Source organism: Papilio machaon, chromosome 24 (genome assembly GCF_912999745.1).
Source record: "Papilio machaon chromosome 24, ilPapMach1.1, whole genome shotgun sequence".
Taxonomy (NCBI): Eukaryota; Metazoa; Arthropoda; class Insecta; order Lepidoptera; family Papilionidae; genus Papilio; species Papilio machaon.
The window spans coordinates 3,746,601-3,768,394 of NC_060009.1; the positions used below are offsets into that span (position 1 = coordinate 3,746,601).

The 21,794-nt window shown below is 34.5% G+C and overlaps 2 protein-coding genes and 1 non-coding gene across 4 annotated transcripts; 2 read left to right on the top strand and 1 right to left on the bottom strand.

Moving 5' to 3' along the window:
* Positions 1-890: 890 nt before the first annotated feature.
* On the top strand, positions 891-12,694 carry LOC106719071 (protein TRC8 homolog). The gene is made up of 2 exons (XM_014513319.2): positions 891-1,300; positions 10,493-12,694. Exons 1-2 carry the CDS (start codon positions 1,051-1,053, stop codon positions 12,259-12,261), a joined length of 2,019 nt encoding a protein of 672 aa, XP_014368805.1. The 5' UTR covers positions 891-1,050; the 3' UTR covers positions 12,262-12,694.
* A 259-nt stretch (positions 12,695-12,953) lies between these two features.
* Positions 12,954-21,313, bottom strand: LOC106719054 (F-box/LRR-repeat protein 2). 2 transcript variants are annotated; one of them, XM_045683982.1, is made up of 11 exons: positions 21,096-21,313; positions 17,376-17,544; positions 17,003-17,158; positions 16,773-16,922; positions 16,110-16,270; positions 15,792-15,897; positions 15,347-15,548; positions 14,657-14,824; positions 14,235-14,289; positions 13,918-14,066; positions 12,954-13,121 (listed from the first exon to the last, which is right to left on the bottom strand). In XM_045683982.1, exons 1-11 carry the CDS (start codon positions 21,189-21,191, stop codon positions 12,986-12,988), a joined length of 1,548 nt encoding a protein of 515 aa, XP_045539938.1. In that variant the 5' UTR covers positions 21,192-21,313; the 3' UTR covers positions 12,954-12,985. The 2 variants fall into 2 exon arrangements, with proteins under 2 accessions (XP_045539938.1, XP_045539937.1); XM_045683981.1 differs by lacking the exon at positions 21,096-21,313 and adding an exon at positions 17,966-18,173.
* Trnaa-cgc lies at positions 16,476-16,547 on the top strand. The gene has a single exon. It is a non-coding gene; the product is annotated as a tRNA-Ala (tRNA).
* Positions 21,314-21,794: the final 481 nt, after the last annotated feature.

Sequence of the window (21,794 nt, forward strand, 5' to 3'; positions counted from 1 at the left end):
CAAAACTATATAAGTGAAATATTACTTTAGATACTACTACGTAGTAATATATGTCAAAAATATTACTTTGCCTAGTTAATATACTAAAAATATTTCTAAGTGATTATATTCACACGACTTTATTTAAAGAACCAAAGAACCTCATTCTTTGCTTTAACGGCGATTAAAACAACTCGTAAGATGGTCAATTGCGACGACTGGAATCCGCAGAATAATTAAAGTACATAGTAAATTTAAGAATTTCTCAACTTTTGAATTGGTACTACATAAAAACCCGGGCAGAAAACTCTTGATCATCAGATTGAAGGAAGAACACAAAAAGTTTTAGAGTGGCGCTAGTGACCGCCACGTACAGGTCGATGCAAGTAGTTATTACAAGACGTTAACTACCAAGATTTTTTTTAATTATTTTCACGAGGTAAAGACTAATCTTAGGCAGACCTGGAGAGGATTATAATCTCAAATGTTAGTCTTGAATACTACCTGTTAATATGATATTGTAATTTATTGGTACAAATAGATTTTGACCTTGAGTGACAAATTGTGTACCAATAAATTGTACATTGATAAAAAGTAAAGAAAAAAGATCAATGCCATAAACATTTTACTGTCGAAAAATTGTTTTATAGAACCAGGCACAGGCACTGAAGTCGGTATGTCGGGTATATAAAGATAATTTGCATTAAAATAATAAAAATTTAAAAACCAAATTAATACAGTGGAATCTAGAATCGAATTACTCGTAATATAATAAATTACAAATCCTTTTAACAGTTACTAGATGAAAAATACATAATGCTCGATTTTTTATTGTGGCAACACTTTGCCGCAAAAAATACCTGAAAATCTTTATCTGTGCCAACTTCAAATCTTGATTGTCAAATTTTATTGTCGCAAAAATTTCAGTCATATTTTGAAACATTTATTACGTGATCATAAAGATAATATTAAAAAATATAATATCATTATTAAATAGTTCCATTTCGGGATTGCCGTTTTTTTCGGCTTTGTAAATTGTCGGTGGTAGTGCGTGAAGGTTCGCATAAATGAATGATGTCGTTGAGGTCGAAGGTATTAGCTCTAGTGGAGGTGCTTTTACGTGTTCCACCGCTCTTTGTGGTGGATGAGTTTCTGAAGATCAGCTTGGGGCTGCCGGTTTCGAGCGGCGAGGAGGTGCTGGTGCTCAGCAACGTGACGGTGGATCACGTAGACGTACCAGAAACAGATGGAAATTACTACGATGCAAATTTTTATAACGCATTCTTTTTTACTTTCTTCAAATTCGTCGTGTGTTGTTTAGGTAAGTTTTTTTTAGAAACTATTCTAACAAGTATTTGAAGGCCTTTTCGATTTCGCAAGACATTTCGCAATCTTGCAAACTGTTTACCTGGCGTGGTAGTGTCACAATGTGTGCAGACCCTGAACAAGTATTTTTTTAATTTTAAATATTTGGTATTTGTATTCTTTAATTTGAACTTGAATTTTATGAGTAAATAAAATTTTACATGTATATAAACTTGTAGCTTAGCTAACACTTTTTATATACATGTAATATACAAAGTATTAAAGTATTGGTTGAATTTAAAAGAATATATAGTCAATGCATCATTAATTGGGGTAGACAGAGATAGTTACTCAACTACCTACATTTTATTAAACACAAATCCAATAAGTGGACAGGTAACCTATAACGAAATTGTAAAAACATGTTACCAAACATAACAGTAATTTTCTGGGATTATTATGTTCCTAGTTTGAATGTCTCAAAATTAAAGATAAGGTATTAAATATTGTGCATACTGTAAAGGAAATTTAAAAACAACTATTAAAAATCATGATGAGTAAAAATTATTGATAAGAGTATATATGTCACCATGAGGTTACAAACTATGAAGTATTAATCTTCAAGTATATAAAATGAAGATTTCTATATATTAATCAATATACATTAGCATTCTCAAATGTACTTGCATTATTTATTGTGCTTCAGATGTGAGTATTGTATATTTTTGTCTGACTGACAAGTCTCTTTAAAAATTATATATGAGGGTTTTACAATTCCATTGTTACCTCCCGTAGTCGGAGCCATGAATATTAGTCTGACTAGTAAAGTGTCATTTGATTTGTACTTTGTCACAGTATATATCACTCTGTTGTGCTTCTTTTTTTAAACAGTTGTAATATTACTAACAGTTTATTCTATCTCTGTTATTCTTTTGAATTCTCACCACTACCACCGTCCATTTCTTTTAGTGAAAATGGCGAACATCAAATAGGCACAAAATACTATTGTTTATAGCCTGTCATTCATTTTGTATTCTTCCCCGGAGTGTCATGTGAGTAATTTGACAATTTGATATTTTGGATACTAGTAACTTAACACACTTTAAAAGAATATGAATCAAAAACTTGAGAAGATTAAGCCAATAATGGATAATATGTAAAATTTGAAAGAAATATTAAATACTGGAAGTATTAATTTGATATTGTTAAACACTGATATCAAAGTTTATTAAAAATGTGTGGTAATGATGATAAATTAAATTTTATTTTGTAACTGGCTGAATTACCAATCATTTATTGCCTTATGTATTTACAAGCTGTCGCCCGCAACTGTCCATGCAGAATTAAAAATAAGTAGCCTATATGTTCTTCCAGACTATATTCTACGTCTGTGTCAAATTTCATCAGAAGTTTAATCTGTCTGAGGACTTGTTATTTATGTGAATTTATCCTTCAAAACGAAAAATAAACGAGACTCATCAAGTTAAATATAAAATAATCATTATTTAATAACTAAAAAATGTACTTCTTAAGTTATAATTGACAAAAACACAGCCTAGTTCTGTTTTTTGAAAATATTCAAGTAATCACTAACATAAAAAAGGCAAAGGTTAGGTAATTATGTAATTACTATGTATTATTATTAAAACAATCCTACCAAATTATTCATAGATAAATTTTATCATATCTAAAAGTTTAGATTCAACATATAATTCCTTGTAATTGCATATGTCAATTTTTAAACACAAAAATATGGTACATCATTATGAATTATTATAAAATTAATAATTTTTGGATAAGATTCTATATAATATGTTACTATATTAATTATAGATAAAAAAAAATACAACTAAGAACAGAATATCTTAATAATATTATAAATGCAAATGTTTCGAATTTAAATGGATGTTTGTTTGAAGGTATCTCAGTAACGGCTCACAGATGTAGAACTAGGGTTGCCAGGCCACCTAGCTGGACAGACCAGCCAGTTTGGCCGGACATGTAGATAGAAAGGTCAGACACCCTATATTATTTAGGATTTTGTTTCAGTATTAATAGGTACACTCTCATTTGAGAAATGTAATAAAGCCTAACAAAAGCGGGAAAACCGCTTATTTTGGCCGGACACGCAATCAAAAAGCCTACCTATGTCTGTCTTTATCCGGATGCCTGGCAACCCTATGTAGAACATAGTCTGGAAGAACATATAGTCTACTTACTAAGTTTTACTTTTAATTCCTTGAGGACGGAGTCACGGTCGACAGCCAGTTATAAATTCAAATGCATAAATTTAGTGAATTTACCAATTGGATACATTTTAGGCTAGTTTAAACTAAATGAATTACTTTATATGCTTAGTAACTTTCACCCGCAACTCCGTCTGTGCAGAAACATGTTCTTCCAGACTGTGTTCTTTATGCCAAATTTCAGTGAAATCTGTTTAGCTGTTCTGAAGATAGATAATAACATCCATCCATCCATCTAAATTGTTGCATTATAATATTAGTAAGAAGATTATTACAGTAATTTTTTGGATAGTTTCCATGTTGTAAATGTGGCATGTTTTTAAACAATCTTAACTCACTGTGTTTATTTGTAGTAATTTAAATCATACTTACTTCTCATTGTTAGATTATAAAATTTAGAATGCATTAATTCTGATGGCAACATATATAGAAAATAAATTTTAAAGGGATATATATATAATACAAATAGAATGAAATCAATATGTGTCTTTTGTCTTATATTCTAATGTAGAAATCTAGAATGTAACCTTGATAGTAATTGAATATTATTTAAGTGTTTTAAAATGTTATTCAATTCACTAACAAGTAGCAATAGTTTGAGTCACTGTGACTTTTAACAAAGTGCCATATCATCGTGAAATTCGCACTAGGTTAGAAGTGACCAATTGTACTACGAGTCTAGACAATGTAAGATTCGATTATCGCTATCGTTGGTAGAATTGAAAAATGTCTCAAAATGTATAGGAAACATGCACGTGACATATCGAAAGTTATTGACACTTCCTTACATTTTTGACTTTTTGATTAGCGACTTCGCTTTCGAACGTTACTTTGTCTAGCCTCCCTGATTGTTCTATTTTAATACTCATACAGTCAGTTGGATTCATCACGATTTAAAAAACATAGCCATCCCGCTCATTCGTGTAGAAAAAACCGTAGACGTCAATGTTTTTTACAGATCTTTAGACAATGACAATAAGAAATAATGTTACGCGTTAATAGGAAGATTTAGGTTTTAATCGTGATTTACTTTTAATCGATTTCACGTGCTTCGTTTGCAACAGAAGATAATTGGAACAAAGTAAACATGTGCCAAAAAAATTTACCCTTCCTTTAGGTCAATAGGTTAAAAATATCGTATGTCGATGTCATACAATGTCACACCTTGCATTCTCCTCAATGTCATGCCACGATAACGTTATGTAAAAATAATTAAGTATACCATTATCAACAATGTCAATGTATAATTTGTTTTTTTTTTTCTTTAAAATAATTGTATAGAATGACATGGCAATTCGATGTTATCTTTGTTCAAAAACACAACTTATTATTTGCTACATAACGGTTTTATGGCAATATTATAATTCAGTTGTTTCGATTATCTGATATGAGTTTTGGGTAAGAGGCGCTGCTGTCGCATTTAGTTCTATCAGAAAAGGTGTAAATCCTATATCTAATATATAAAATTCTCGTGTCACAGTTTTCGTCACCGTACTCCTCCGAAACGGCTTGACCGATTCTCATGAAATTTTGTGAGCATATTCAGTAGGTCTGAGAATCGGCTAACATCTATTTTTCATAACCCCCCCCCCTTTTTTTTTTAACTGCGCGCGGACGGAATCGCGGGCGACAGCTAGTATAGATATATAATTTGACGTAAAAGAACATTCGTTTTCGTAATTCTATTCCAGAAAAATGAGATATATGGTTTTCGTAGAAGTGTTTTGGCATTCGAAACTCACGATAATTGTATACATATAATAAGTCAAGGCTACAACTACTATAGACAACTTCGTTATGCTTTTGTATTGATGTGAAAATTCAAGGCTAGCTACGTTTCCGGTTTAATTATTAATCTATATTGATTACTTTTTGTGAACATAACTTCCGGATTGCCTCGTATGGATAGCAAAATAAATAAAGACATAATTATGAACTCATGTCCGTGAACTAGACTAGACTATGAGAACTAGTTAGAGATGGATAGTTTTAATTTAGGATTAATAATATTTATTTAAACATTCTTTATTAACTATTTCGTAACTCTATTATTCTCACTACTCAATTGACCACTTTATCTTCATCTCCCTGTCCTTGTCCCACTTATGTAAGGTTGAAGCACCCGATTTTCCTCCACCAGACATCCTATCTTCCGTCACTTACCCCCTTTCCTTATATAAAATGATAACAGCACAAAGAGAGTACGAAATTAAACCATTCTGTTACTTTTTTATTTATAATCGATTATTTACCTTTTTAAACCGGTTTAACTGTTAAGGAGTTCAGTGACACACTTACTAAAGTATCTTATGCAAAGGTATGCTCTTTGCTGTAGGTACCATCAATATGATTCGTTATGTATTTTATAATCGACTAGCTTTTGCCCGTGACTTCGTCTGCTCAGAATTTTACCAAAGGTGTGAAAGATCTCACATATTACTCGAGACTATGTTCTGTATTTTTGCCAATAAGATGTATTAAACTGATGCACAGTTATCGAGTAAAATTATATGAATCAAACGTACATATTTATTCTACATCTATACCAAATTTAATCGAGATCCATGCAGCCATTCTGGAGATACCTTCTAACAGATTTTATCCATCGAAACTTTCGCATTTATAATATGAGTAAGAATTATAAATTGAATTTAACCATTTTTATCTGTCAAAAACGAAAATAACGACCCCTAGCGGAGCCTTGATAAAATACTATTTGCAATAATTATTTTTCTTATCTTTAACCTTTTGGTTTGAAGAATAAATGCCTGCTTATCAATGGCCGTGAAGACTCCGATACGCTTTGAATAATACTTCGCTTGCAAAGTTACCAACCAGAACTAAAGCCCTAGTTAAAAATAACGGCGGTTTTTTGTCTTAACACTCAAGGTTGGTGAAATTAACGTTAAAAACAGCACGTCTAATCTAGAAGTAAATTTATTCGTAAGATGAATAGATAAACTTTCCTGTTTATATTTTTCATAAAAAAGGTACGTTCTCATTTCAATGTAATTTTTAGAAATCTTTTTCCTTTTAATTTGGATAATAAATGTAAGATTTAAAAAGATAAATACCGCTATTTCTATTTCTGCATTTCCTTATTCAAATATACGTGTTTGCAGTAAATTGTTTTTACATTAATTAATAATGCAAATAAATCTTGAAATTCGGAGAGAATAAATCTAACTTAGAATACTTTTTATTTGCGTGTTATATTTCATAAAGAGAATAAGAGAGACGACAATATGTTTTTTCACTGTTTTTTCCCTGGAAATCCAAGGTTACAATAACATCCGCCCCTATACAGATGACGTCACAGTCAGCCTGTTCAATGTTACAAAAAAAACGTCTTCGGTGAAAATAATTAATTTGTTAATTATAAAACTAAAAAACCCGAGTGACTTACAAATGTCCAAATGAATGTGGTGGCGAAGGACTAATTTTAGTCCACGTTCCCTCCCCACCCTTTTCTTATAAAGAATGGATGGGAAGGGAAAGTGGATTCGACGGAGGAGAGGACGTATAGGAAGAGGTAATATATCCTCTTTGTGTGCGTTCACTCTGTCGATTAAAGGTAGGCAACGCATCTGCAATTGTGGATGTCTAAGGGCAGCGGTCGCTTCGCTAGTAACTCGTTTTCAGGTGCCCGCTTGCTCGTTTGCCACCTTGTGATATAAAAGTCTTTTAAAGTCACCTTTTCTCTTACCACTAAACAAGGTATATTGTGAAATTAACGTTAATATTATACGTACCTGAAGCGAATAATTAGTAACGTAATATAACATGGTACCGAGGCGAGAATACCTTAAACCTAAACTCTTGTGGTGGTTCTAAATGCCAATAGGTGCAGTATCCTAAATACACTTACGCCTATAATCCTAAACGGTAGACAGAACTTACAATAATCATTTTCAATTATATACCATGTACTAGCTGTCGTCTGCGACTCCGTCCGTATCCTTCCAGACTATGTTCTAAATCTGTGGCTAATTTCATTAAGATTCGCTGAGCCGTTCTCGAGATACCTTCAAACAAACATCCATCCATCTAAAGTTTAGATTCTAAACATTCGCATTTAAAATATTAGAGATAGAATAGTAATAACGATTAGACTACTTTATCAGAATAACCTACATTATTATCATGTAATATTAGATAAATAAAATATATAAACAACTAGTATACCATAAAATGTCCCTCTCGCTTTGAAAAAATAGAGATAGGAATATGTTTTACTGGTTTTTGTGTGGAGCGCAAACTCATGGTTCGTTAGCGAAATAACTAATTCGTCAAATCTTTCCTTTAGCACTAGTAAAGGTACTTAGCCACTTTGATATGTAGGTCTCAAGACTCTTTCGCCCCACCATCGATGTCCTAGCAACATGTTCAATATACCAGTTTTCTGAATACATTGCAAGTTTCAATATTATATTAAGATATTTTAAACCTTATAACAATGGCAAAGAGATCGTTATTCTTTGCGCTAATAGTTACTGACAGGATAACACTTTCTTTGGGTCAAATATTATTAATTGTTTTTTTTTTAAATATTAAACTTCTAAACAAAACCATTGACTGTGACATGAAAATCCGGAGACCACTTTAATGAAGATTCGCACCTGCATTCGCATATGCTGAGTAATGCTTTTATACTCTTGGAAGTCAATATAGAATGGACATAATATGTACATATTCGTCTTCTACAGTAAGTTGAATATTTTTCGATATTAAAAATATTCATGCACATATCTGTTTCTTTTGCCGGTACATAGGTCCAATTAAAATAAAAATACCTGATGAAACTGGTTCTTATAAGGTTATATTTATCAAATTTATATCATCCTGTAGTTATTCTCGAAGTTATGTTATATTTGCACTTGATGTTAAAAATTATAAAGGGTTATTTATCGGAACCTATTAAGTAAGTTTTAAATTACTGCACAGAAATACTGGAATACCATCGGTCGTTCAAACATCTTTCTAGTGTACTTTTCTTGGTATAATATTTTACTGATATCTTGGCGGCTTGTAACTTCCCGTGAGTTGCTATGCAGAACACAATTTGAGGTGTAGCGGGATGTGGGGGGAAGGCACTGCGCAATTTTAACAGTGGTAGATCCCGCAACAACAATTATTGTTGGGTGCACGAATTGGCCTCGCTCAGTGAAATACCACGACCACACAGAAGACCGGTGTCAAGTGGAAGCAATTCCGCGTTTCGTCAGATGAGTGTGGTGCCGGAGGCCTAATTTTTAGTCCACGTTCCCTTCCCACCCTTTTCTTATAAGGAAAAAGTGGGAAGTGGAAATGGATTTACCGGAGGAAGGGACGCATAGGAAGAGGACGAACGCATTTCTGTGCGTCCCCTCCTGTGTGTCCCCTCCTGTGTCGATTAAAGGCAGGCAACGTATTATATTTGCATTTGCGGATGTCAATGGGCAGCGGTCGCTTCGTTATTTAGGCGGATTCAGGTGGCCGCTTGCTCGTTTACCACCTTATGATATTAATAAAAAGCGTGGCGATGACCTAGAGCCGCCAAGATGTTTGAAAAGAATTGTATGTTGAATGGGAATTTAGTCTTTATTTTATTGTCTGTTTATATTAATCTTGTTTATTTTCAACTCCAGTCTAACCTTACAGTACTTATCTAACCTAACATTATTCGTTGCGGTATTGTAAGATGTATTATAACCAAAATAACATTTATGTGTCTAATAAATAACTTAAATCTTACTTCTTACTAATATTATAAATGCCAATGTTTGGATGGATGGATGTTTGCTTGAAGACATCTCCAGAACGGATCTCTATGAAATTAGCTTTTTTCCAACGGAGTCGCGGGCGACAGTTAGTCAATCATAATTAAAATCGTCACCTAAACATACTTTACCAAATAATATCTTACTAGTGTTCGAATGCGTAATTTTTTAAATAATCTTACGTGCCGGTTATTTAGAAACAACGATATCCTTTACCTGCTTTTCGTTTCAAACTCTTTATTAAGCGTAATTCACATATCCGTAATCCGGTATTTGGCGCACGATACCGCATTAAAACGGGAATATGCGAAACGTTTCTTACTAGTTTCTTTATGATGTTATAAGCGACTGCATTTTTATATATAATATACAAATCATGTTGAATATAACTTAGTAGAAAGTTAAAAGTGATTGGTGGTTTAAATAGATGAGGTTGCACGTTTAAGAGACGATCTTTTAAAGTTGTCCAGTTTTTAGTCTCGACAGGAAATTAAATTTAGACCCTGTAGATAAGTTACATACTTCAGACCTCCTATTACTGACTCTATGAATGAAGCTGATAAATTTACATATTTTTAAGGCTACGCTTAAAAGCTATTAGATAGTGTTTCTGTAGTTTAATTTGTTTGGATTCTTGATATTAATTCTGACGTCATTCTATTGAGCATTATATGTTTAAATAAATTTTAGCAAGGTCAAGTGAGTTGTAGAAGATTAGAGTAGATCTAACATATTACAAAACGTCCGGACTCGTTTAATATTTCGAGGTGTATCGTATGTCGGAATGAAAAGAGTTGGGCTGCCAAGATATTTGAAAAGAGTAATGTCAATTCTTACTCGTGAAAATGTCTACGATTTATTTTATCTGTATATAATAAACAATAACAATTTACATTACGACTACTTAAATTTTTGGAAAAGATGATGTTGAATGGTTTATTTATTCGTTTGTAAGCAACATTAGATAAGTTATGCCATAAATTAGTAGCCTTTAAACGTTTCCTCTTCGTTTTATGGCGATTTATCAATATTTCCGTGTTCATCTGATTATTTACGGGTAAAATTTAAGCTGTATCCAAAGATATTTTTTATAATCTTAAGTCGACAAATTTACCGTTACCCGTGTACAGCTGGTATCATTCTATAAAATGAAAATTCGTTATTCGGTACGTGTTACTTTAATTAAATTGTTCTTCTTTCCAGGATGCATGTCGTCGCTCTGCGTGTTCGTGCTTTATACGAAGCACCTAGTCATCGTGTACCTCTACATCATCTCGCTTGGCATTGTCTTCATCTCCTACTGGATCAACGTGTCGGCCATCAAGCAGATCCAAGCATTGACACAAGCTGTCGCCTCTGCCCAGCCCTCAGCAAGCATGCTCGAAGACATTCTCAACCTAAACGTCAAGAATCTACTCGATCTCGACGGCCCTGGCTTCCTAGTCATACAGAACTTCGTCATACAATATAGTCTGTCGTATCTCTTCAAGAATGTCCATCTTGGACCCCACCACCAAACGATCCAGAAGATGCTGCCTCTCAGTTTCATGGCGCCGTCGTTCCTCGCGATGCTTCCCGTGCCACCGAGTTTTTTGCATCACTCACCGGTCTTTTCTACGCTGTTGCCTCTCTTCCTCATCAACTACGTCCTCTGGTACTCCGCCTACACCATAGTCCAAGTCATCTATACGGGCTACCAGCACGGCAGGCTCTTTGTCAGCAACTACGGCCTGTCAGCGTTGGTCGAGACCGAGTGGATGCGCCTCAACGTACCGTGCGTGTTGAGAGTGTTTTGGGTATTAAGAGTGGCCGAACATGCGATCCTGCTCCTCGTAGACAACTACGACGATGACACAGAGGAGGCTCTTAAGGTGTCAACACTCCTGGCTGTCCAATCTCTCGCCTCTATGGCGAAATCATTGCTGGTGACGGGATGCGAGACAATAACGGCCGTACTTGGAATGACGTCGGTGATATCTTTCTTCTGTCATTACATCGGCAACTTCTTCCAATGGATTCTGCTAACAGATGAGGAGGAAGACAAAAGTATAGGCACCGTCTCAGCGATACTGTTTTACATACTTGCACTTCAGACCGGATTAACTTCATTAAACCCTGAGAAAAGGTTTATAAGACTGTGTCGGAACTTCTGTCTGCTCTTTACTGCGCTGTTGCATTTCTTGCATAATATAGTAAATCCTATCCTGATGTCTCTGAGTGCCTCGCACAATCCCAGTACACACCGACACGTGCGCGCCCTGGGGGTGTGTGCTTTTCTCATTCTCTTCCCTATATCATTATTGGTATATCTCTGGTCCCAACATTCCGTTTCCACTTGGCTGCTGGCCGTTAGCGCTTTCAGCATAGAAGTGGTCGTCAAAGTGGTCGTTAGTCTAATGATATACTCTTTGTTCCTAATAGACGCATACCGAAGTACATTCTGGGAGCAGTTGGACGATTACGTGTATTACATTCGCGCATTCGGTAATACGATCGAATTCTGCTTCGGGATCTTTCTGTTCTTCAACGGAGCGTGGATTTTACTCTTCGAGTCGGGCGGTGCGATTCGTGCTGTGATGATGTGTATTCATGCGTACTTCAACATCTGGTGCGAGGCGCGCGCTGGTTGGTCGGTATTTATGAAGCGACGGACAGCGGTCAACAAGATCAACTCGCTGCGGGAAGCTTCCTCCGACCAGTTGAACCAACTGGACGACGTATGCGCGATCTGCTACCAGGAAATGCACTCGGCGAAGATAACGCGCTGCAACCACTACTTCCACGGCGTCTGTCTCAGGAAATGGCTCTACGTCCAGGACAGGTGTCCATTGTGCCACGATATATTATATAAAATTGACAATGACCCGAACAAAGATAATAATTCAGAGGCCGGCAACGAAGAGAACAGCAACAATCAGAACCTCCTCCTTGAAGAGGAGCCCGATCTGTTGCTAGGCGATGGCGTCAGGTGACTGATCGACGAACACTTGCAAAACCTAGACTAAAACTAATTAATAATGAGTCTTAGAATCCGAGTTTTTTCAGTGGTAATTTTATTTTTGTATAGTAAGTTATTTGTTTTTTCTATATATATATATACAAATATATAACGAAATCGGTTGGCTACCTGTGATTTGAAGTTTAAATTTTGTATTGTGACGTGTGGGTACAATTACTGTGCGGCATCTGTTAGGTCTTAAGTTAGTCTCGCGTAGTCCTGTTTATCTTTATTGCTGTCTAAACTAATGTTCACATTATTTTAAATGCAAATAAAAATCGCTAGTGCATTGCCCGCTTAAGCTGAATATAACAGCGTTACTGTTGCAAAAGTAAGCGAAGCTATTTGTAAATAGCTATTTAGAAATAGCTTTTAAAAAAATTCTAAACTAATGCGGTGATGAGGACGAAGAAAAAAATTATAAAAATTGTAATTTTTCATTGAATTGTAAATAAACGATTAATTTAATAGTTTGCTTTTTTTTTGATTTTCCCATAACCTTAAATCTTATAAAGGAGGTAGCTAGTCAAAGATTTCTATCAGATATACAACCAGTTATTTGTCTAAAAATAATAACACGTAGGTAGTTTGAAAATTTTATTTAACTGATAAAATACATTAACAATACCGTACAAAATTTTTTAAAGGTTTTTGCCTACAGGCTCTCGGCATTTCCACCGCAATCGCACAAAACAAACTTAGTTGAAAATAAGGTCCTTATAGTTGGAAAGCAAGTAATAGTTAGATACACGACAGTTAGTGGACGTCCTCACGACGGTCAGTCGGTCTGCACGCTCGAAATTAGCCTTCACTATCTCGTAGTATCTGCCATCGCTGGAAGATAAAAAAATATATATCAAGTAATATACCTCGGCAAGCTGTAAGAAAACTTCAACTTGATAGAAATAAAGGTATTTTCACTATTGAATTATTATTGTTATCTTAATATTTATTAGGAAGACCAAAGAAAGTATGGATGGATTGTGTGAAAGAGGATATGCGTAAGAAGGGGGTAAATTCAGATATGACGGCTGATAGAGATGTATGGAGGAGTAGTACATACTGTGCCGACCCTCCATAGGGATAAGGGCAGGTTGATGATGAATATTTATTCCTCCCTTACTTTACTCCCCTCTTCTAACAGGCAACATCTGCTGATGAAGATTTCGTGCATGCTGAGGCTTGTACATGCCATACAAAGATTTGATAGTATAAGAAGGTAAACAAGCGTCTTATTAGATTAAAATTTACTGCTTGTTTCTACTGAGCCACAGATCGAGTGAGTGTGAGTTTCATTTTCTAAAGTTTTTCGAAATAAAACCCACGACCACTAATGGCAGTCGCTAAGTGGACACGGGCACTTACAATAAAAGACAATCAGGGTGCCTATCATGAATCTTCGTGAGACGTTTTCGTAACATCATTGACAAAATTTGTTTTAGAACTTGTTCAGCTACCAGGTGTAAAGAACATCAACAAATCTCGTACAAATTTTCTCGATGACGGTACGAAAACGTTCTCAAAAATATCTGTAATAGATCTGAGGGTCTACCCTCAGATCTATTACAGATGTACGGATCTCATTGTAAGAAATACTAGTAGTAAATTAGAGAAAGCTCGTTTTCTTTACCTTAAGACGAGACATTTTAGTTTGAGACACTTGACTCGAAGGATATCAATGGCCTTTTGACTCTTGTCACTGAAACGCAAGTTCTCAGGATCCCAGCGGAGTTCCAAGCGTTCCAAGTTAGGGCAGCTGTTTGCGATGCCGTCCATTAACTGTTGGAAAAACATTCTAGATTATTCCATACTCTTAGAACTCAGAATAATGATAAAATTACCTGTTATGATCATCTGCATACGTATCTTAATATGCGAATTTCACGGTCAACTTCTATAGACATGACAATATTAGATCTTATGTTAGTCACCTAATAATCACCTTACCTGATCAACATGGATGTTAACTCCAAGCCTCTCTTGAGTCCCCATTATAAGAATTCTGTAAAATAATGATCTAAATTGTAGGAATGGTCGAAGAATGTCCCAGTTCAACAACTTATGGTCGATAACAATGAGGACTTTGTCCAGCAAAGGATCGATGCAATGTAACGTTCTAACCTATAATATTACCATCTTCTACGTCACAAAACAAAAGGCAACGCAAGATAATCTCACTCACGACTTCTCAAGGCGGGCGTTCAAAGCGATTATTCTCCCCTCTCTCTCTTTATTTCTAGTTTCTCCTTTCTCTTCATTTTACAAATACAATTTTATCCATCGAAACGCCGATCGGATGAATACGATTTACTGCTATCACTTTTCTTATTAAATACAATCTACTCGCTCCGCCTTAGGCTGGTACTGACTTGGCATTGGTGAGCAGCTGCAGTACACTCTGCCAGAGCTGATCGGTGATGTGCGGCATGCCGCTCAGCACCAACCCCCACAGCTGGCTGCCGTGGCGGGACAGGAAGCGGTGCAGCGCCTCATCTGTCAAGTTGTCTGATGAATCCACGTCCAGAGCTACTAGATTCCTGGTATGATAGAAATGGATTATTTACTACGCGTTTGAATTCTACTTGTGCTTGGGAAGAAAACTGTTTACAATAAATTGGAAATATGGATCTATTAGTAGACGTAACTCCATTTATTTTCATGTTCGACAACAAATTTAAATTTACACAAATGTAAACCGCAAATACATTAAAAAATGCTATGTTTTAATTCATATCTATACTAATATTATAAAGAGGAAGATTTGATTGTTTGTTTGCACTAAATAGGAAGGTACTGAACTGATTTGTAATATTCTTTCAATCTTGGGAAGCTACACTATCTCAGGGGGCTATTAAGACAAATTATTTGTTACCATTTAAACCTCTCATAACGAACTCTCTTTTTGAATAATGTAAAATTACATGCTGTCATATGCAACATATGAAATAGAATGCCTAGCATATACTCGGTTATAAAATAAAAATAAAGTTACATATTTAATTCCACACAATTAGGTCAGGAATCACTATCACACACACTGAACGTCTTTTATTGGTTACCTGGCAGTACCAGCTTCTATCCAAGCTTTTAGCACGGAATCATTGAACCCATTAATCTGACCCGCGCTAAGGAACCGCAGTCCAGGGATACGTGTCAGCATATCTATGAGGCATTCCGTAGACAAGTCTGTTGCTGTCACATCCAGCTCTTGTATAGATGACTTCTCCCATTCCACTTGCATCACATACTCTGATTGTAGACCTGGGAAATGGAAAGTAGGTTAATTTTATTAACTTACGACACTTATTCTACATATATCCTTCTAGAACGAAGGAAACAGATCGTAACCTGTAGTATAATTTAACCATTATTAAATTGAACATTTTTGCACTAAAATACAAGAATACCATAGGATTACAATCAAAAACTTTTTTTTTCACGTTACATTACCACTTTTTATGGCCTGTTTAATTTTGGCTTTGAACTAAAATGAGATATACTAACTACATCCGTTCATAAGAAGACAGGTTAGCCGACGTGAGCGCTGGAACAGCGTCTTCATGGTGGACCCCGTTACCTTGTTGCAGAAGTTCACCGCCAGGCACTCCAACTATAAAAATATACCTTATAGCTTTATGTTTAAAGATAGTTTTTGAATGAAAAAGTTTCATCAAACTACAAGGAGATTTTTTCTTCAAATTATTTGGTGTAGTACACATCTTTAACCAAATATCAGGAAGCATAATTATGTTAAGTGTGTACACATCTTTAGTAATCTGTTTTCGTTGCGTTCCTAAACAGTTATTGTAATAACCAAATTACCTGTATACAGTTTGAACTGAACGCATCTATATGTGAGTCATCAACAAAGTTGATTCCATAAAGGTTGATGACCCTAAGGTTGGGTGTCGCTGACTTCAACTTGTGCACGTTGATCACCTCGTAGATCTCTTCCTCTTCTTCTTCTACTTTTTCATATGTTCCTATTAAGAAATAAATAATAAATTAAAATATAGAAATCTTACTAACCTTAAACCACTAAAATAGTGATAAATTCAATGTAATAGCTAAACTATTTTCTGAATTCAAGTGAAATTAGTTAACATTTTCATTTTCTTCCATATAATATCTACATATTTTTTTACATGGATTTATTTTATTATCGTGTTTTTCACCACACTAAGTATCGGGGGTGTAACTCAGTGGTAGAGTGTCTGCTTCGCATGCTGAAAGTCCTGGGTTCAAATCCCAGCACCTCCAAATGTAATTTTTCTATTTTGCTGTAATTCTTATATTTTTATAAAGATTCCATAAGATCATAGAAGAAGAAAGAAGAAGAAGAAGAAAGTCATAAGATTCCATAAACACTCGTTTAAATAATTTTTATTTCTTGCCACTTTAAGAGCAAAAAACAACAAGTAAGATTGTAAAAGTTTTCAAAAGCATTCAATTTATTTAACTAAAGTATCAAAATATAACACGTACCTATTAAATGCAATATCTCCAGTCCGTTTATAAAGTTATAAATTTTTCTCATGAAACCCTCCATAAAGATAACTTCAGATAGACAAATACAAAGGTATCGTAGCTTGGTGGGGAACGCCTGCATCTCAGAGAAGTCGTGCAATTGCATGGCTGTAATATATTGCTATTTTATTTTCACAGGCACACAATATTTTTCAATACAATGTAATAAAAACATATTAATAAATTACCTGTACTAAAGTCCAATAGCATATGTGTTAAATTAGGACATTTAGCAGCTAATTCGTGCAGCACTGTATGTGTAATTAATTCTATCGGCAATTCAATATAACGTAGTGAAGGGCCAAATCTTATAGATATTAATGCCAAAAGAGATTCCAGTGAACCTGAAAAATAAAAATAAATATTTTATTTCAACCATATATTTACATGAAAATTATTGTTCTTACAATTGGTAACATGGTCAATATTTTTTGTATGAAAATCGTATAATCCGATTCCGATTCTGATTCCCATAGAATGAGATATCGGAGCATATCACAAAAACTGACAGCTGTCAGAAAGCAGGTCATTTTATGACAAAAAAAAAAGAGTATCACTCACCGACGTGCAAGCCGGATATTTCGGGGCGAAGACTGACGTGGGTCCATAAACGTGTATCATATGCCACCATGCGCCATCGCTTGCAGACCGTTGCCATCCGACATATCTCACGGTGGCTCAAGTACGAGAAAATATTCAACAACACTTTGTCCGGAAGCTTCTCTATGGTCTGAAAAGAGAAATTACATTTTGACGTATAATATTAACACCTTGTTCTCATTAAATGCAGTACTAGAACATCAAAAATTGTATTCATCAAACTTAGAAACCATACAAATTACATAACTAACTATAGGTTTCTGAGCTCAACAACTCGGTATAAAACACATAGTTATCTCTGTCATTATCTTTGATAAAACAGCTATAACAGTATGTTTTAAAGGGGAATTTAGGTCTAAGAAACATACAGGAAGCAGACCGTCAATCTTCCTTATCCGTATACCCTAGTTTCGTATCTAATATTAGTATTCCTTTAAGTTTCTCTAATTCTACTTATTTATACAAGCATTGAAATGAATGTAAACTTTGATTTCATCATAAAATAACGAAATATTCTACAACAAAGCCCATCATCATGATAGTCAGATTACCGTGCCAGCAAAAGGACTTCTGACTCCACCTTCAGTCAGATAAACCTGACTGGCTTCCAGAGCCAACTGGCCCCAAACATCTGTAGATATATCCATTCTAGTTCATGTATTTCTCACAGCACACGTTAATTTTAATAAACACACACAATTTCAATACAAATACACGATACACGGAGAAACTCAATTGCGTTCTATAAAAAGGTATGCTGTAGTTATTTTTGTAAACGCCTGGGTGTCGAAACGGGGTTTAATCTACGTTAAATATGATAGGTTAGAATTTTAGGTTAATGAATCTTTTGTAATTAAACAAAACATTTACAAACAATCGATATTTAAAATAATACAATTTAAATTCCGATTGATTGGTTATTATTTCTTTTTTAATAATTATATTACATTTGTATACTCTGTGGTTCAAAATAGGCGGGAAAATTTGAATGTCAGATTGTATCGAATAATACCAATTAGATAACTTTGTAGACAGATATTGTAAATACCAGTGAAATACTTTTAATCGTACCGTAATTTTGCATCTAAGACCCTGACAGCTAAGTACTATATTAATAATATATAATATAGGTTACGGTCGTACGCTATACGTGAATATTTGCCAAGATTGAGTGAATTATAAGATTTGGAATGCAACTCTGACGTCATTGTACATCTAAAATATTCTATAATTTGCCTCAATATTTCGACTGAAAAAGCCTTACACCACATTGTTGCAAAAGCGAAAACTGCCAATTTTGATATAAAATTGTGCAATAAAGAAATAGCAAGATAAAAATGATACTTTTTGGTAAGTAATTCATAAATTCTTGTACTTTTACTAAATAAATTTTTGGGACAATTCTAGGCATCAAAACTAGCAATTTTTCATTTATATTTTTGAAATTGTTAGTAGTTAATCTATTCATCAACAGATGGCGGGCTAGTACAAAATAAATTGTTTCCGCGAGAAACTTTTGTATTTTATTTTAAGCTATTTTCTAATTTCTGATATTTACATAAAAATATATATTAAATACGAACCAGAGTAAGGTTTTATCTTGTTAATAATAATAATCATTGTAATGACATTTTTATTTGTTTTTTAGTAATGTTATAAATGAGAATGTTTAGATGGATGGATGGATGTTTTTTTAAAGGTATTTCTGGAACGGCTCAATGGATCTTGATGAAATTTGGCACATATTTATAACATAGTCTGGAAGAACACATAGGCTACTTATTACGTTTTTTTTAATTCCGCGCGGACGTAGTCGCGGACGACAGCTAGTACTAATAGGACTTTGTCAAAATGTTATAAGTCGTGATTCCTGATGATAGTACGTGCATAATAAAACACAGTCACTATCGCTACAACACAGTGCAATGCAATTGAAATGTCATGCCCGTCTCGATCCATCATCGCGTCATGTTATTTGGCTGCATTGGTTAGACAATTAATTTGGCTGTCAGTCAAATGTTGATCGAGTGAGACCATCATTGTTAGAACTTGTAATAGTAGACACGTAATGTAAACAAAATGTTTACATTCTTAACTTTACGATATCCTTTGCTAGAAACTCAATACATAAAAAACATCACCCACATCATCGCCATAAGCCAAAGGCTATACCAACAGCTGATTCAACGTTAGTAAGATTAAGGTTATGTTAGTAGTTAGGAAATCGTGTTAGTGTACATTCAATTGGATTTCTTGGACTTTAAATAATTACTAGAACTTATTCCATTTTTATAATCAGCACAGAATTGACTTTGGACATATTATAGGTAGATCTGACAATTCATCAATACAATTAATCAAATTGGAGTTTCTGTACGTAATATTAAAAAAATGAAATTTCGTGATCCTAATATTTTTGCTTGACTTATAACGAAAAACCAATTTTTACAATTTATGTCTGTCTGTCCGTCCGTCCGCAAGTTAGCGTTTGTTCCGAACAATCTCCAAAACGGCTGGGCCGATATTGATGAGACTTTGTCGGGAAGGTACAACGGTGACCAAATCGCGGGCCACCACTAGTTTATAAATATTTCAGTTATAAAACTTTAGGTAATTTTGTTGACGAAGAATCTAGACGGGCGCTATAATTAACGATTTGGTAATTAAAATTCATAGCCGGCTACACAAAAATGCCAATAATCCTCAGCTGTGGTGACTCATGCGTCCAGGAAATACCTCTCGTTTGCCAAGAGTAGACTGTACGTAAACTTGACAGTAGCTTTCCACTGCTACGACACTTTTAGTAATACATATTGCGGTCTCTGTTTTGTGAAAGAGTATGAAAGGGACGACAATATATATTAATACAAGTGTTACTGTACTGGAATTTTACGGTTACAAAGTATTTCCAACATGTCGGACGAAATTTATTATTTTTCGAACGTCTTCGTTGACTTGTTCGTTGACATTAAAACGAATGCAAGATTTCACGTTGATTGAGGCCATTTGTTTGTTAATTTATTTTAAAACAGCTCTTAGCGTATTTCAACATCGATTTTTTTTGTCTGATAAACAATATGGCGGTAACATGGACATTAAAAGTTCGAATCTAATCCTAGCTCATTTTGCAATGGTTTTTTTTTATAGCATAACGAGCAAATGAGCAGCAAGCTAGCAACCAGAGAAGCTGCGTATGCATCGCCGGCCTTTAATGTTCTTGAATAGAGTTAGCTAGTGTAATTTTTTAATACCACTATATGTAAGTTTGGCGCACCAAGTATTTGTCCTTCATTTCGATCTATCTTCCATCATATCGATCATCACTCCCTTCTTGAACATGTCACCTTGACGCAATCTATCCATCTCTTCTTAGGCCTAACCCTACCAATGTATTCCTTCACATTTATATTTAAAATTATCCTTGTGGCTTGCGAGTATAATTAATATGGAATTTTTATTATGTTTGAACTTTTGAAGAAATTTAAAGGTTATTGTTATAACTAATGAGGTGCCGTAAATTATACAAAGAGTATGCGACGAAATAGTTAAACTCCACATAATATTTCTATTTCTTCATCGAATCGATTTGTTTTAGTATAAAATAAGTATAAATTTCTGTATACCTAATATTGAAATTCGCATTGCACTGCAAAATACTTCTTTAAAATAAACAATACTTACTATGAGATGTTTACGTCGAAAACTAGTTTGCATGTTATCCTCCCTTGAGATAGCAATGGCTGCAGTATCAACGTTCAGAATCCCCCACGAATCCATGCTTTCAAAAAAAAAACTTCACACCAACAACACAGACACGCTGGCTGATAAAAAAAAGAAACCGTTCCAAATTCAAAAATCAGTCAATCAATACTTAAAGCGCGAAAAGTTAACACTTCGATTTTTATTTTTTAATCACAAAACAATATTATTTTTTAATTTTTAGTTTTTAACGCAACGACCGCTGTTCCTTGCGGTCTTGTTTGTTGTAAAGTTGTGTCGAAGAAACGTATCTACAGGTTCAAATATTTAAATTGGCAAGACGAAATAAGTGCGGCATTTCGCTCAAACTGGGCTGAAATACGGTTTGGCTGCCAAGAAGACTTGTAATGCAATCATGTCACAGTGACTGACGGACGGACGTATTAACCCGTCTATCTGGCATCGAACCGTGTCTGTTTCATGCGGCAGACATGGTATGGGAAATTAATTATTCTTTAAATACGATATACTTAGTGGTTTCGGATTTAAACATCCGTTTTGTCTCAATGAAATGTTGACGGTGTAGCACATCAAGGCTGAATATATTTCACCAAATAAATAGATTGTAGGTATAAAGATAATCAAACACCTTAGGATTCATATAATATACGATACGTTGAT